Source organism: Bufo gargarizans, chromosome 2, assembly GCF_014858855.1.
Source record: "Bufo gargarizans isolate SCDJY-AF-19 chromosome 2, ASM1485885v1, whole genome shotgun sequence".
NCBI classification, from domain to species: Eukaryota; Metazoa; Chordata; class Amphibia; order Anura; family Bufonidae; genus Bufo; species Bufo gargarizans.
Window position 1 is genome coordinate 165,465,843 of NC_058081.1, and position 17,962 is coordinate 165,483,804.

Sequence of the window (17,962 nt, forward strand, 5' to 3'; positions counted from 1 at the left end):
CAGCCACTGCCCCACCAATGAAAATATTTGTATGGAGGGAAGGGGAAATAACACTGAAGCCCAGAAGTTACTCTTCCTGTCAAGTGCACAGCATCTGGAGAGGGTGAAAGAGAGTGGTCAGTAAGACATCAGCAGAGTCCAGTGACCACCAGTCCCTTCTTTAATTTACATCATCCCTTACTTTTATGCAACAAATTCAGGTACAGTTATTTTGCCAGCCTGAATGAAGGCAGGCAGATAAGAATGTAATATGTAAGGCCTGTTCGGCATAGAACAGCCTGCCAAAGCTATCTGGTTCTGACATTGCCAGATGTTACTAGACTGCCGGTCGGCCCCCATTGTAATAGTCCTGGGGAGATCCATCCACTACCCGCCAAATATTACAGTATTCAGCCAAATACTGCTGCATAGTCAATGGGGTCAGTAGGCATTCCAGTAACATCCAGCAGTGTCGGCTCCACATAGCTCCGGCAGGTTGTTCTCTGCCAGAACTCTGCCAGTAGGGGGAAACTTTACAAGCCATTTTAAATGTAATAATTATGCAGAGTTATATATTTTAATATGCATGTTTTGTTATGTGCTTGATTCAGTCAATCAGCACCCCCGACCCTCAGTTCATCATTATTTCTGGGATACCTTGACACATCACCACTGATGCCAGTCATTGCCTGGCATCACCCCTTCCATTTCAGAAGTTTACATGTGTGGACCAAAGTGCAGTGAAGACAGCAGTGGACCCAGGGAGCTGGAACTGAGCAGTGGGAAAGAGGTAAGTACTTTTCCGTTCACAGGTCTGGCGGGCAGAGGGCGAATTTAAAATAGAAGAGAATCCTGGATAAATCCTTTAATTATCACAAGACATCTGGGACCGGAGGCAGCAAAGCTCCAGACTTCGATTCTTCTTCGATTATATTTCACAGTTGAGATGAGGTTCTGGTGTTCTGTGCAGAGCCCAACTATATTGTCAGTCCTCTGCACATCTGATAGCTCTCTATGCACCATACGACAAACACTTTACTACTCCATGACTATGAGGCATGCCAAACATCACCTTAACTACTCCGGCACTATGCTATCTCATGGAGCCTATATGGTACAATGCTACTGCAACAGAAACCATGTTGGCCACCGTGTCCACCATTTGCAGTGCAAAATATACAAAATGTTAAAGGCACAGTACCTATACCATAACACAACAAACAATGAAGCACAACTTCACTGGCATATCAACATAAATGCACAATACAAGGGGTCATTATACAGTTGAAACCAGAAGTTTACATACACTATATAAAAAGACACATCTGCATATTTTTCTCAATATCTGACATGAAATCAGAATAAACCTTTCCTTGCCAAATGCCAGAATAATGAGAGAGAGAGAATGTTTTAAGGCACTATTTTCTAAGGGATGCTGATCAGTGCTATGAAGAATTATACAGTCTCTGGTTATATCACCATACTGACAGTTGTCAAAAATTTGCAAATTTTCACGGATGGAAAAGGCACTCATTTCCACTGTTGCAATGGTTGCAGCTACTATGGTAAATCATCTCATTAAATGTTTATCTGACTTGTGGAATCCAGTCATTAGTGGCAATATTCAATACTGCAGATCACACACTAAAGAATTAATATCCAAGGGAATACCTGAATGGGGAAAGAAAGGTAATTGTCCCCCCGGCGTCTTTAACAACCAGCTGACCAATGTTAAAAAATGGATAGATAACTATGGTAGTTAGCTTACAACATAATGAATAGCCGAAATACATAGCACTTCCACGGCTGTATAATTGTTTACTGGCCTTCCCAATTCTGTGAGAAAAAAAGAAAATCCATACTTTACATTATGTCCAGAGACTAGAAGAATGAAGTAATTAAACACGTTCCAAGCTGTTATGTAATAAAACTTGCCATCATTAGCTTGCAAAACACTAAAAGTTTACTGAGAATTCAGCAAATTTGAACCCTGACTTTCCTGAGCAGCAAATTAACTATTGGCAAAATGTATAATATGGATCTTTATTCTCCCCTCAAAAGTCAATGCAGTCTAAAAGCAAAGGTCAGTAATGTGATCACTTGGACTTCTACATATGGAGAAACATCTCTATAGAAGGCCAAAAAAGTCAGCCGAGTCTAGAAATATTTTAGGCCACAGCAGTTACCCCTTCCCACAAATGGATGTACTATTATGTTAGTTATAATTGTGGTCGCCTAACTACAATAGGTCTTAAAGGAGTTATGCAAGAATTAGGGAGGTTTTGGCAAACCCCCTACACTTGGTCAGACCAGTAAAGGGAAGCTTACTTGCCTGCCTCCCAGTGCTGGCTCTCTGCTCCTTCTTCCCCCAGCCTGCTAGGGCTCTTTCACCCTAAGCATCCAGTTTGACATTGCCTGCAGCCATTTGTCATGACGTAAGGGGAGCCAGTCATCACCTCAGCCAGTGATTGACTGCAGGCAAAGTCAAGCCGGATGTTTACAGCGAGGGAGCCCAGAGGAGCATCACTGGCCTGGAGGAAAAGGAGGGGGGAAACAGTGAAGGGAAGCTGGTAAGTAAGCTAACCTTTACAGGTCAGAGCAAATTTGAGGTGGGAAAACTTCCTTGTGATATTGGCTGGTGGTCATGGACGACCAGTCATCTGAATAGGCTTTATTTAATATACCTTATTTTTCCTGCATCAACCACAGAGGCTCCTTTCTAAAAAAGGTCTCTGATAAAGGCCGTATTTAATGGAACTTACAGAAACTAGAAGATCCCTCTTCGGCTTCAGCAGTTTAAAAGATTGTTTGCCACATCGGTCATGATAGGCCATTATAGGAGGATCGTGGCGAGGCTCGGACTGTGCGTCTACCTGAAATCTAGGATTTAAGTCATCATGGCAGTTTCTGCCCGTGCCACACAAAATATAAAGTTATGAACAAATAGTCAATGTTTGAACCTGCTGGCCTTTGTCTTAAAAAGGAGAATTCTCTGAGGATGCCAGTAACGACAAAATAGGACCATTGATTGCAACTAAAACTAAATAATTTGCATTTTTCATTGTGTTTTCTTTTTTTTTGGGGGGGGGGGGGGGGGGAGCATGCAAGGGTTATATCAGTAGTTTTAAAATCATAGTCATAACATTTCGCCAGTTATGCAACAGTGAAATGTACAACTGAGAAAGCCAGTCAGATGACTAGTGTTGATCGCGAATATTCGAATCGTGAATATTAATCGCGAATATCGGCACTTCAAGACTACGTGAAGATTTAGAATATAGTGATATACATTCATAATTTCGAATATTCTAGATTTTTTTCATCAGTAACCTCCCTCCTTGCTTGTGGGCCAATGAGAAGGCTGCAAGGTCTTTGTCTGAGCTTATAGGAAATAGGAAAGCTGCCTACCCCTTACTATATAAGAACCTCCCCAGCAGCCATTTTCTACAGTTTTTTTTAAAGTTCTGAGAGAGAGAGACAGTAGGGTCATTGCTGTGCTCTGTGCTTTCCACTCATTACATTAGATAGTTAGTTAGCTTATATATATAATACAGATAGTTAGTGTAGGTTATATCCTGATATAGTGTAGCTGTGCAGGGTGTTAGGTAATGTGATAGGATCTGCTGTCCCCGGAAGAAGCCAGCGTGTCTGGCGAAACGGTGTTGGGAGGCGGCGGCTGAGGAGCCAGCACACGGCGGGTATTTACTACATTTATGTTTCTCCACATGCCACTTTTGCTCTTTCCTTTTTCCTTGGTTTTGTCCGGGAGTTTCATGCACCTTATAGACAGATGAATGTGGATGCCTGCTTTTTAATGCTGTTCGCAGTGTCCCGTATGTGCTGACCCCTCAGCCTCCTCCTTGGTTTTGTGTCCTCCATTTTGTTATGGCTGCTGTCTAAAATAATTATCTATGTACTGTATTGTAATATTTTACCTTTAATAAAGTTTGTATTTACCACTTTCTCACTGCAATTTGTTTGTGGTTCAGTTTACATGTTTTCGCCCTCTTCGTAGTATTAAAGCTATTGATCCGATTATCATATTGGTGGCATTATATATATGTTCGCCCAACTATTCGTGAAATATCGCAAATTCCAACATAGCCCCTGCCGCTCATCACTACAGATGACCAGCAAAAACATCATGTAGAAAAAAAACTTGCTCTGACTTATTACTACTAATATACCATGACCTGGAAGAATGAGAACCTTCACAGACAAATGTCAGGGTTGGGCCCTCACACAGCACAGAATTAGCATCCGATCAGATGTACACTTGGGGAGAATGACTCCAAAGACATACAGATGGGGAATTTAGATTGTGAGCCCTGTTGGGGACAGTGTGACGCCATTGTTTGTAGAATATGTCAGCGCTATATAAATGCATAAAAATAAATAAATACTAATCTAAACTAGACAGCCAGTCTAATGATCCACCACATTTATTACTGTGGCACACAATGTGTGATACATTTGGCATATCTTGCAAGAATTTAGACACTTGGGCGTGTTTTGATACCAGAGCCAAGTTGGTATAAAATGCGTCAGGAAGTTGCATTAAAAAAAACTTGCTAAGGGCAGGTTCATATCATCTTTATGGATTCCGTTTTTGTTTTCCGTTCTAACATGGTTATAACGGAAAATAACAGAATCCATAAGACGGAAGTCAAAGCGGTAGCCTTTAAGAGGTATTTCGTCTTCATCCTTCATAATACAAGTCTATGGGCAAGCATAACGGATCCGTCCTGGTTTCCATTATGCAGAAGTCCAGTCCTACATAACAGAAACCAGGACGGATCCGTTCTGCTGCCCATTGACTTGTATTATGATGGAATGCAAAACGGAAGCCTTTAAAAGGCATTCCGTTTTGCTTTCCATCATAATAGAAGTCTATGGGCAATCATAACGGATCCGTCGACAGGACTTTGTTTTACGTCTTGCATGACGGGAACCAGACGGATCCGTTATGGTTCCCATAGACTTCTATCATGATGGATCAAAACGGAATACCTCTTAAAGGCTTCCGTTTTGACTTCCGTCTTATGGATTCATAACGGTGATGTGAACCCACCCTAACACTTTAGTAAAAATGTAAGACAAAGAATAGACATGTGAGAAAAAGATGGCGAGCATGGCACAGGAATCAATTCTCTTTGGCACATTTAATAATAAATTAGTCTAAAATTAGATGCAACATTTTGGACCAAAAATCTGCCTGATTTGGGTGCAAAATAAGCCAGAATTCAGTCGCTGCCACAATATTAAATGTGGATCAGTGATTTCATCTGACTTAGGCCTCATGCACACGGCCGTTGTTTGGGTCCGCATTCGAGCCGCCGTTTTGGCGGCTCGGATGTGGACCCATTCATTTTGTGTGCTGTCCGCATCCGTTGCTCCATTCTGTGGCCCCGCAAAAAAAATATAGCATGTCCTATTATTGTCCGCAAAATGGACAAGAATAGGCAGTTATATCAATGGCCGCCCATTCCATTCCGCAAATTACAGAAGGCACATGGGCGGATTCCGTTTTTTGCGGATCCGCAGTTTGCGGACCGAAAAAAACGTCATGGTCGTGTGCATGTCGTGTGCATGTAGCCTTGCGGTCCGCAAATTGCGGATCCGCAAAAAACAGATGCTGCCTGTGTTCCTTCCGCAATTTGCGGAACGGAACAGGAGGCCCATTATAGTAATGCCTATTCTTGTCCGCAAAACAGACAAGAATAGGAAATGCCTCATAATTTTTGCTGGGCCACTGAACATAGCAAAGTGCTGTCCGCATCTTTTGCGGACCCATTGAAATGAATGGTTCCGTATACGGACCGTATATGGAATCAAAATACGGCCCGTATACAGAACGCATGAGCCCTTAGGTCTTTTTTCCATTCCATTTTTGCTGATTCCGTTTGCGGTCCATATGCAGAACCATTCACTTCTATGGTTCCGGAAAAAAAACGAATGTACTCCGTGTGGATTCCTTTTCCGTATTTCAGCATATCCGTTCCGTTGAAAGATAGAACTTGTCCTATTATTGCCCGCAAATAACGATCCGCGGCTCCATTCAAGTCAATGGGTCCGCAAAAAATACGGAATGCATTCGGAACACATTCATATGTATTCATTTTTTGCGGGTCCATGCCCACTTTGATCATGTGTTTACTATTAAAACACATTACTGTACTTTACATTAATGATTAAAAACTTTATGTTTCTGTTTGCCATCCGCAAACAACGGATCGCATACAGAAACCATACAGAGATTTCTTGCGGAACGGAAATGAAAACACAACGGAAACAAAAACCGGAACAACGGATCCATTAAAAACGGACCGCAAAATACTGAAAAAGGCATACAATACGCTCGTGTGCAAGAGGCCGTATCTTACAAATAATGCAAAACCTGGTCTGATATAAATGTGCGCCCCTTTTCTGTGACGTAAACTACAGTATGATTTGTCCACGTGAGTGATTCGCAATGGGTATGTACAGACATCAAAGTCAGTTAGGAGATATAAAAATGATCCTGCCCTGCAAGGGTTACCATCCGTAGAAATAAAGCAGCCTCCACAGTGATAAGAAATGTCTTGTTTTATTATACTATTTAGCACATAAAACATCACAATAGCATCTTGATGAGCCCGGTGTTCTATCTTGTCACTTTTAGCCACAATGACAAAAAGCGCCATATGACAAGGGAAAATATAAAGATGCTGAAATCTAAAGAAAACAAAAACACAATTTTGCTGTGGATGCTATCTGCCACTGTACCATTACAATTTATTGCCGAGGATGAGAGTGAACACTCTATCTTCTTAGAGCACACTCTATGCCTACAAACAAGTACATTCTACAGCTATTCAATTTACTGTATTAATGGCTCTCTGCTCCCCTATCGTGTACAGCTTTTAAAGAGGATAACAAATTGCTTACTCACTGTACTATGTGCCTTTGATTTCCTAAATATATTCCTATCAGCGCTAATGCAGAAATCTATACAATTGTTCTATAGAATATTTGACCTACTGTAAAATGGTACTTTATATCCTTTAAAAATAAAGTTTTATAGCATCACTACATAATTCCGGCCCTGAACTCGATCTATTCTTGTTGTATGCAGTCAAAAACAATTACCTTTCTTTGCATTCACAGCTCTTTCTAATAGAAAAGAGGGCAAAACTGTATATTAAGCTGCATGTCTGGCTATAACTATGATGAACATGGTACAGTTTCAGATAAATAATTAGCACTGCAATGTAATCAATAAAGTCTTTTGGTAATTAGCTTATACCAAATTAAACAGAAAGTAAGACACTGACAACTAGGATTGGGAAATGACACTGTTTTCCTTTATTTTACAAAACTATCACAATCACCCATAGATGTATTTGGGCTCCACTTTATCTCAGAAAACCTTATTTCATAGAGGGACATACAAAGATTTATATGGAAACATGGCAACTTCCAATAGATGTCTTATTGGGGGACTATTCTCTCCTAGAAGCAACACGGGGTGTATCAGCTGTAGTGTTACGGTCAAGTAGACGTCCTGGTGCAACCTTGGCGCAGATAAGTCACGAGCAAATGGTAAAATGCAGGTACAGCAAAATAGTTCACTTTGGGCATAGTAGGACAAGATTACGACCTCCTTCCACCAGCAGAGGTCATCTAACATTGTGGGGTGTGCAATAGTCTTTACCGTCCAATCTGTATAGTTCTTAAATGTTGCTAACAGTTCAACATGTGGCCCAAATGGTAATAATGGTATCTCTGTTTGTAGTGTGACAAATTATAAGCCTTCCTTAATGCAGGGGTATCATGTCTAGTTGACCTGCTCATTAAAAATCTGGGGTCTACCTTGTAGCTTCTCAACCATAAAGAATCCATGTAACACCCAGCTGTACTGACTACTTTAAATGCCCACAGCACCAGTCTCAGAACTAAGTAATACCAGAAGTACCAGACACCTGTGACGTAGCACAGGACAACTGACGGACAGAAGAATTGGCCACAAGGTCCACATGAGTAATACGACATACCTATTCCCATTCATTCTCATGCTTATGTTGACCAGTCACAGTTCCCCACCAATAATGGTGCCTGGAGTTGTACTTTGCCAGTGTCATGTTTGTTGGGAATGGCTAAATGAATGCACTGGAGAAACACCAAAGCCTTATGTAAATACACCATAGTTATGCATATAAAGAGCACTTAGAGTAATAAACATGTAACTAAACATGACTAACTATATACACATGCCTAAATAAATAACAGTAGCGTGCTCACCATGTGGCACCTTTGATGGATGGAAAGAACATATTAAAACACAGTTCACACCCTACCAAGGCATGTTGTGCCACCATCCTTCAACATACAGTATGTACACTATATGGACAAAAGTATTGGGACACTCCTTTTAAACAGTATAAAATGGAGAGCTAAGCCATGCAGTTTGCCTTTACAAACATTTGTGAAATAAAAGCCTCACTGAATTCCAGTGTGGTCATGTATTAGGATGCCACCATTACAAGTCTGTTTGTAAAATTTCTTCCCTCCTACATATTCCACCATTAACTGTGCGTGATATTATAATAAAGTGGAAGTGTTTAGGAACCACTGCAACTCAGCTATGAAGTGACAGAGCACATAAAGTTATCTCCGAGCTCTTAGGCGCATAGTGCATAAAAATCACCAACGTTCTGCTGACTCAATAACTGCAAAGCTTCAAACCTCCTCCAGCATTAATATCAGCACAACAAATGTTCACCAGGAACTTCATGGATTGGGTTTCCATAGCCAAACAGCATGTAACCCTTACATCACCAAGCACAATGCCAAACGTCAGATAAAGTGATGTAAGGCATGTCTCCACTGGACTTTGGATTAGTGGAAATGTGTTCTGGGGTGTGCAACGAGCGCCTCCAACCAGGGCCCTCTATATAACGCGACCCAGGTGGAGGAATGCCGAGTGGTATAGTGCGGCCTAAAATGTCCCTTTATGTGTGTCACGGTGCCCCTACCTGTATACCGCTGGCAGGGCCGGTGACCATAACTTAAGCCATAGCTAAAGAAACAAGCCTGGGGCGAAAAACAATAAGGCCCCCCCCCATGACACTTGATTACTTTTACAGAAGAAACTGTATATTGTGGGGCACAGTGTAGGCTATATATGTATAACATAAACATATTTCATGTGAAAACTTACAATTACTTAGCTTGACCCTTGGGGATCTCGGACACCACTTCAACACTTTGGCTGGTGGGCTCGGCGGAGCTGATGTGTTTTATCCTAATAAGAAAGATTTAATAATAAGGATTTGGAGAAGGGGCAGAGGGATAGCAGAGCAGGGAGAGGCTGGTGCTGCTACTAGGGGGTCATACCATGGGGGAGTAATAAAGCCCACCATAATGCCCCCCCCCCCAGTAGAAATAATTCTCCTTATAATGTGACAGTGCAAAAAATACCCCCTTGTAATACCCCCAGTTGAGCTAATGTCCCCATAGTGCCCCCATAATGTGCCAGTATAAAATACCCCTATATAGTGCCCCCAGTAAATGCCCCCATAGTGCTCCTCTCCCCCCCCCTTCCTCCTAATGCCCCCCATAATGTACCAGTATAAAATTCCCCATATATAGTGCCCCAGTAGATGCCCTCAGTGTCCCCCATAATTTCTAAGTCTAAAATACCCCTTCTCAGTGCCCCTGTAGATGACCCCATAGTGCTCCTCTCCCACCTTCCCCATAGTACCCACCATAATGTGTCCTAGTAAAAAATGCCCCTATACAGAGCCCCCATATAAAATAGCCATTCGTTGTGGCCCTATAGTGCCCACCAATAATGTGCCAGCAAGAAGTGCCCCCAATAATGTGCCAGAAATAAGTGCCCCCATAGATGTCCCCAATAATGTGCCAGTAAAATGTGCCCTCATAGATGCCCCCCAATCATGTGCCAGTAATAATAGCCCCCCACCATCATGTGTCAGTAAAAAGAGCCCCCCATATCATGTGCCAGTAGCCAGAGCCCCCCTATATCATGTGCCAGTAGCCAGAGCCCCCCTATATCATGTGCCAGTAGCCAGAGCCCCCCCCTATATCATGTGCCAGTAGCTAGAGCCCCCCCTATATCATGTGCCAGTAGCTAGAGCCCCCCTATCATGTGCCAGTAGCCTGAGCCCCCCATCAACATGCGCCAGTAGCCATAGGCCCCCCTATCATGTGCCAGTAGCCTGAGCCCCCCATCAACATGTGCCAGTAGCCATAGGCCCCCCTATCATGTGCCAGTAGCCATAGGGCCCCCTATCATGTGCCAGTAGCCATAGGGCCCCCCTATCATGTCCCAGTAGACATAGGCCCCCCCGATCATGTGCCAGTGGCCAAGCCCCCCCCCCATCATGTGCCAGCCCAGTAGCCACCAGTATTGACAACAACAACAAAAAAAAAACGTATACTTACCTCCATGTCAGCGATGTGATGCAGGCCTCTTCTGGCCTGTGTCTTGCGCTGTACGGCCCCTGCGCCGGCCTCTGATAGGCTGCTGGCCTAGTGCCTGCAGCCTATCAGAGGAAGGGGCACACCTTTCCCTCCCCTGCCCTGCTGCACAGCCATCTGTATCGCTGTCCTGAGGACGGCGATACAGATGACTGGAGATGAGCGCTTCCACAATGGAAGCGCTCATCTCCGTGTGACACGTGTCCACAGTCCTGCCTATAGTTAGTTGCGTGCCGGCGCACCGGCCCTGCTCACTAGAGCGGCGGCGCAGCATGAGGGGCGCCACCGGCCACTTAAAAAACGTTTTTCTTTTTTAAAATCGGACGTTTTTTTTTTTCCCACCGGCTGCCTAGGTCGCCTTACAGGTGGCGCCGGCCCTGACCGCTGGACCCCAGGCTTTGGCTCTGAAGCAATAAATAGGGGAAATAATTGAGGGATTTGGAAAGAAAGATTGAGTCCAGACCTTGTATGTAGTTGAACATCAGCTTTACTTTGCATAAACGTCTATCAGAAACAATCTTCAAGCTTTGTCTTAGTCCCAGCTAGCTTTAGCATTAAACTGGCAGGCTTCTTCAATAACTCTTCTTGCTTTCTCTCTCTCTGCTGTACTGACAGGCTGAATAGGTAACTTGGCTTCCTCTGTAAGCTGCACTTTCTCTCTGCCCCCTGCACACCTGTCCCCTAGCAGGGGATAAGCTAGACTGGAACTAACTGGTCCCCACCCTTCCTGCAGGAAGTTGGACTAGCCCACTCCTCTCCAGAGGGGGGTTATAATGGAATGGAAGGTTCCATTCTATCTAAGATAGCTTTTCCGTGCTTTCTGCCACCTGCTGGTGAACTAGGCACATTACATGAACAGTTACATAACATTAAAAATGCACAGTGTGGAGGTGCATAAGATGACATGATGTTAGACCAATAAAGACAGTAGCAAGGTGCAGAAGTGGTACCACCACTCTGGGGTGTTACATGGAGCTATGCATCAGGCTTCTCTGTCTGGCAGTCTGATGGACAAGTCTGGGTTTGGTGAATATCAGGAGAAGGTTACCTGCCTCACTACATTACGCCTACTATAATGTTTAGTGGGGTTGTTTTTCACGGATTGGCCTAAGCCCCTTAGCTCCAGTGGAGGGAAATATTAATGCTTCATAGAAAGACATTTTGGACAATTGTATGCTTCCAACTTTGTTTGAAAAGTTTGGGGAAGGCTCTTTTCTGTTTCAGCATGAATGTGTAAAAAGGAAGGTCCATAAAGGCATGACTGGATAAGTTGGATGCATAGGAACCTCACAAATGCTTTGTATGAATGAGCAAGAGACACACTCCAAACTCTTGTAGAAAGCCTTCCCAGGGGAGTGAAAGCTCTTTTAGCTTCAAAGAGGCAAACCAACTCCATATTAATGTCTACGAATTCATGGATGTCATAAAAACTCCTGGAGGTGCAATATGTAAATGTTCTATACTTTTGTCCATATTGTCCTTGTCTGAAGTTCAACAGACTGCAATTTCATTTACACAAACTGGTGTTTTTAACTTTTTAAAGTTTTGAGACTGGGAAAGTGTTGTAAACATACAAACCGGATTCCAAAAAAGTTGGGACACTATACAAATCGTGAATAAATACTGAATGCAATGATGTGGAGGTGCCAACTTCTAATATTTTATTCAGAATAGAACATAAATCACGGAACAAAAGTTTAAACTGAGAAAATGTACCATTTTAAGGGAAAAATATGTTGAATCAGAATTTCATGGTGTCAACAAATCCCCCAAAAGTTGGGACAAGGCCATTTTCACCACTGTGTGGCATCTCCCCTTCTTCTTACAACACTCAACAGACGTCTGGGGACCGAGGAGACCAGTTTCTCAAGTTTAGAAATAGGAATGCTCTCCCATTCTTGTCTAATACAGGCCTCTAACTGTTCAATCGTCTTGGGCCTTCTTTGTTGCACCTTCCTCTTTATAATGCGCCAAATGTTCTCTATAGGTGAAAGATCTGGACTGCAGACTGGCCATTTCAGTACCCGGATCCTTCTCCTACGCAGCCATGATGTTGTGATTGATGCAGAATGTGGTCTGGCATTATCTTGTTGGAAAATGCAGGGTCTTCCCTGAAAGAGATGACGTCTGGATGGGAGCATATGTTGTTCTAGAACCTAAATATATTTTTCTGCATTGATGGTGCCTTTCCAGACATGCAAGCTGCCCATGCCACACGCACTCATGCAACCCCATGCCATCAGAGATGCAGGCTTCTGAACTGAGCGTTGATAACAACTTGTGTTGTCCTTGTCCTCTTTGGTCCGGATGACATGGCATCCCAGATTTCCAAAAAGAACTTCGAATCGTGACTCGTCTGACCACAGAACAGTCTTCCATTTTGCCACACTCCATTTTAAATGATCCCTGGCCCAGTGAAAACGCCTGAGCTTGTGGATCTTGCTTAGAAATGGCTTCTTCTTTTCACTGTAGAGTTTCAGCTGGCAACGGCGGATGGCACGGTGGATTGTGTTCACTGACAATGGTTTCTGGAAGTATTCCTGAGCCCATTCTGTGATTTCCTTTACAGTAGCATTCCTGTTTGTGGTGCAGTGTCGTTTAAGGGCCCGGAGATCACGGGCATCCAGTATGGTTTTATGGTTTTATGGCCTTGACCCTTACGCACAGAGATTGTTCCAGATTCTCTGAATCTTCGGATGATGTTATGCACAGTTGATGATGATAAATGCAAAGTCTTTGCAATTTTTCACTGGGTAACACCTTTCTGATATTGCTCCACTATCTTTCTGCGCAACATTGTGGGAAATGGTGATCCTCTCATCTTGGCTTCTGAGAGACACTGCCACTCTGAGAAGCTCTTTTTATACCCAATCATGTTGCCAATTGACCTAATTAGTGTTAATTGGTCTTCCAGCTCTTCATAATGCTCAAATTTACTTTTTCCAGCCTCTTATTGCTACTTGTCCCAACTTTTTTGGGATTTGTTGACACCGTGAAATTTTGAATCAACTTATTTTTCCTTTAAAATGATACATTTACTCGGATTAAACGTTTGATCTGTCATCTACGTTCTATTACAAATAAAATATTGACATTTGCCATCTCCACATCATTGCATTCAGTTTTTATTCACGATTTGTATAGTGTCCCAACTTTTTTTGAATCCGGTTTGTATTATATTTACAGTTAGGTCGCACAACACATAAGGAAAATTCTATATATTCAGTTTTATACATTACATACCATCCTTCAGTATATGATGCACTATGCAATGTGAGGTTTTGTACCATTGCCTCATCATGCAGCCTTTGTAATGCGTCAGCGTCCATGCAGAGATCGCTGCTGCACGCTAATTGTCATTGATAGCTGGGATCCCCATAGAAAAGCTAGGGACAGTTTTTCACCATCCTTGCCTTCCCTACAGCTCTATCCCTGCCCACCCCACCACTCTGTACACAGCGCTGCCATTTCCTGATCCGGTCCCAGAGGTCATGTGATGGCTGGGGGCCGGGAGTCTGCGGAGCTGGCGGAGTCTCAGCAGACCCAGATCAGCTCTGCAGTGAGGCTGCACAACCCTGTACAACCTGTCTGAGGGTTGCATTCTCTTTGTAACTGGGGCTACTATGGTAAGTCAGCCCCAATGACAGGAGAAATTAGCAATAAAAAAAAAGTATTGTATGGCCTGCCGCAACACAGCTTCTAGCCCTGCCCCCAGCCACCATGACCCATGCATTTCATAGATCAAAATGGCCGTTATAGAAAGGGGAAATAATAAAAAAATATATATATTCTAGTTGCAGGTTGTGCTATTAACAAAGAAAATAAAAAATGTGGAAAAATGTTTTTTACATTTTTCCTTTTTGCAAAAAAAAAATAAAATAATAATACTAAAGTAAAAAAATTACATAAATATAAAACCCCACGCATCCCTGAAAAAAGTGCAGAAATGAATTACATAACTAAACGCAAAAAAAAAAAGTTATGGCTTTCAAAGATGCATGTGCTAAAAGAAAATGAAAAATGCGTCCGTCAGGAAGGGGGGTAAGTAGCCTGGTCAGGAAGTGGTTAAATGACATCGTCCGAAATAGGGAAACGCAGATACAGAAAATCCGGTCACGGTAAAACAACATTCGTACCATACAGGGGGTCTATTCCAGTAAAGTCAAGGAATAGGTCAGAACTGTTACTCACATACTTCTTTAAAGTCCAGTTCATATCTTCCATGGAAATAGCTGAGGCAACGCCACAATTCTTGAAAAGTTGACTGTTCTCGTCCCTGTCTACCTGAGTAAACTTATTTCATTGCAGCAAATGTACAGTATGACAACAGCGTGGCAATAAAGCGCCTGAATCCCAGCGGCTGATTCCATCGCCCTGTTGTTAATAAATATATATCTAAAATGTGTCTTTGCAAAGTCAAAGAGCGCCAGAGGCATAATAGTGACTAATGCACTGGAGCTAATCATGACGTGTTTAACAGAGCCAGGTCTGCCTGCTCAGGCATAAATATTCCCTAGCTTTAACCCATGGATTTCTGCAGTCTAAAAATAAATGACCCGTGGATTACATCCAAACTCCGTGCTTTAATAAAGGCCCCTAGTTCTGAGCGGTTCATACGTAAGACAAAGCTTTTACCATGAGAAGGATTTGCTACTTCAGCCATTTGACAGGACGTGACAGTGTATACACAGCCAGTCCCCGGAATTATAAAAAAAAAATTGAATCTGAGATGACGGCATTACATTTTCCATTGCAAATAGGGAGACTTCGGGTAATAACTTCAGAAATTAATTTCTGCTGTAAAAAAGCTTTTGCGAACTCGGGTTCGGTTCCAAGTGGTACCTTGGAACCGAACCTGAGTTGAGTAAAAGATTTTTTACAGTAGAAATACATTTCTGAAGTTATTACCTGAACTCGGGAGACTTTGCGAAATAATAATTTAGGCTCATCTGAGCCAATACATTCTAATACTGTTTGGCGCGTACAGTGTTCTAACGAAGGTTTATGCGAATCGACTTCGGATGTTTCATCTAAAGTCGATTTACCCATCCTTAATTTAAAAATTTTTAAAAAAAAACATTTTTATTAAGATAAAAATATTCTTAAAGAGGTTTTCTTATCTGAGAAATTGATGGTATATCACTAGACTATGCCATCACTTTATGATTTAACCAGTGAGACAAAGATCATGAGAATTAAAGGGCAACACCTCTGGTATAGCATCTGTATCCCCTTCTTTGACCAGTGGTTGGTTGTGCTGGGAACTGCAGCTTGGCCCCATATGGGCCAGCTGCAGTTCACACAACAGCCTGGTGGAGGGGCAGGGACAACATAAACCAATACTATGTCCCCCTCTTCCTGACTCTCGATGAGGGTTTATGACCTCCACCAGTCATAAACTGATTAAATATCCTAGCACAGTGATGGTAAACCTTTTAGAGACCGAGTGCCCAAACTGTAACCCAAAACCCACTTATTTATCACAAAGTGCCAACACAGCAATTTACCCTGAGTACTACAGTCCAATATAGTATATCTTCCATGTACTTTATCATTTAGATATAATAGCCTGCCTACATTCAATGCGCTGCCCGTGCAGTTCAAAGTGCGCCCTGCACTGATGAATGGCAGGAAGAGTCTAACCATAGACTTTTTCCAGGGCGTGGGTGCCCACAGAGAGGGCTCTGAGTGCCGCCTCTGGCACCCGTGCCATAGGTTCGCCATCACTGTCCTAGCAATTTGCCATTGCTTTATATGATTAGGAAAGTTGTTACATTTTTTTTACTCTTTCTAAGCTTCATATGCTTCTAAGTATGAGGTAGCTCATATTTGTTGTCACTCAGACTCCCTCAAACCAGATGTATCTGGTTGTATTGAATGTTTTAGGTGACAACAAGTCAAGGACATTTTTACAGATGGAATTTTAGTCTCAGTAATTATACATTTTCTAGGGAAATGTTCTTTATCAGCGTTGACTGGGAATATCTATCTTTGATTATATGCTGGTTATATAACTTCTATGTTTGATGTTTGAGAACATCAACAAACAAAGGTGTAACTTCAAACTCCAGGGCCCCAGGGCAAAGTCTACAACAGGACTTTCACCCACAGCACCATGTTGGACAGTAAAATTCATACTGAGAGACCAATGTAGAGCTACATTCAAATACTACCTGCTTAAAAAGTGGCAGGCAGCAGTAAGACACTCAAGATAATGGATTATGGAGTACCTGCAGCCACTCTGAGAAGCCAGGTCCCTGAGGAAAGTTGATACTTGCTAGCGGCCTCTGTGCCTAGAAGTCTTCTCCGCTCCATGATGCATCTAATATAAATTGGGTAGTTTCCTAAATAATTTAACCAGTTTTCTAGGCTGGTTGAGATGCTGTAAGCTGCCTATTTGTTTGTAGTGCAGTCAATTTACTGTACCATGTGCCACTTATACAAGGAGTGGGTGGGGGACTGTGGACCCATCCTTTCTCAGGGGTCATCCAGGGATTCATCTGTTCCTCTTTAGGCCAGTTTGAGCCTGCACAGTACCATGTGCTAGTTAGAATATTGATGTTTATTTATTTGGCAAGAGAACTCTTCAGACACCGGGACCCAGGTGGGGCTGCTGTTTCTGCACACCCTGTACCCAGGGGCGTAACTACCATAGCTGCAGACCAGGCGACTGCTATGCGGCCCAGGACAAGAGGGGGCCTAGTCTTAGTTGGGATTATCTCCTCTTCTACTGGAGGTGAAAACTTGGTCAGGACTCTACCCTCTAAAGGAACAACTTTTAGCAAATGAGACCAAAAATCATGGCCCAAGGGTCATTGAAAAGGGTTTAGGCAGAAACCCTTCTGCCCTGTGTGGGGGGCCTGGTTTAATCCTTGCTATGGGGCCCTTACTTCTCCATGTACGCCACTGCCTGTACCAACCCTTAAAATAAGGGTCTATTATTTAAAAGGGTTTTTCCAGATTTCATAACTGATGACCTATCCTCTGAATACTGATAGGTCATCAGTATCTGATTGGTAGGGGTGCAACCCCTGGGACCCCCACCAATCAGCTGTTTGAGAAGGCACCCGTGCTCCTGTGAGCGCTGCAGCCTTCTTTCAGCTCACCAAGCATAGCGCCTAACATGATAAAGTGGTTGTACTTGGTATCGTCACTGGCCTAGGAAAAGCTGAGAGAAGGCCACAGCATAATTGCGAGCGCTGGTGGCTTCTCAAACAACTGATTAGGGGGGTCCCGGGTGCCAGACCCCTCCAACAATTAGATACTGATGACCTACCCAGAAGATAGGTTATTAGTTAGGGTGGGTTCAAATCTGCGTTCTGGATTCCGTTATGGATTTCCGTTATAAAATGGTTATAACGGAAAATAACGGAATCCATAAGACGGAAGGACAGATCCATTATGCTGCCCATAGACTTGTATTATGACAGAATGTAAAACAGAAGCCTTTAAAAGGCATTCTGTTTTGCTTTCCGTCTTAAAAGAAGTCTATGGGGAAGCA

At 42.9% G+C, this 17,962-nt stretch overlaps 1 protein-coding gene across 1 annotated transcript in view; it reads right to left on the reverse strand.

The window, feature by feature from the left end:
• Positions 1–14,809, reverse strand: part of WDR72 (WD repeat domain 72) — a 255,749-nt gene extending 240,940 nt beyond the window's left edge. Inside the window, exon 1 of the mRNA XM_044277077.1 lies at positions 14,653–14,809. Within this exon, the coding sequence (XP_044133012.1) occupies positions 14,653–14,685 (33 nt within the window). The 5' untranslated portion in view covers positions 14,686–14,809. The remainder of the gene's footprint in view (positions 1–14,652) is intronic.
• Positions 14,810–17,962: the final 3,153 nt, after the last annotated feature.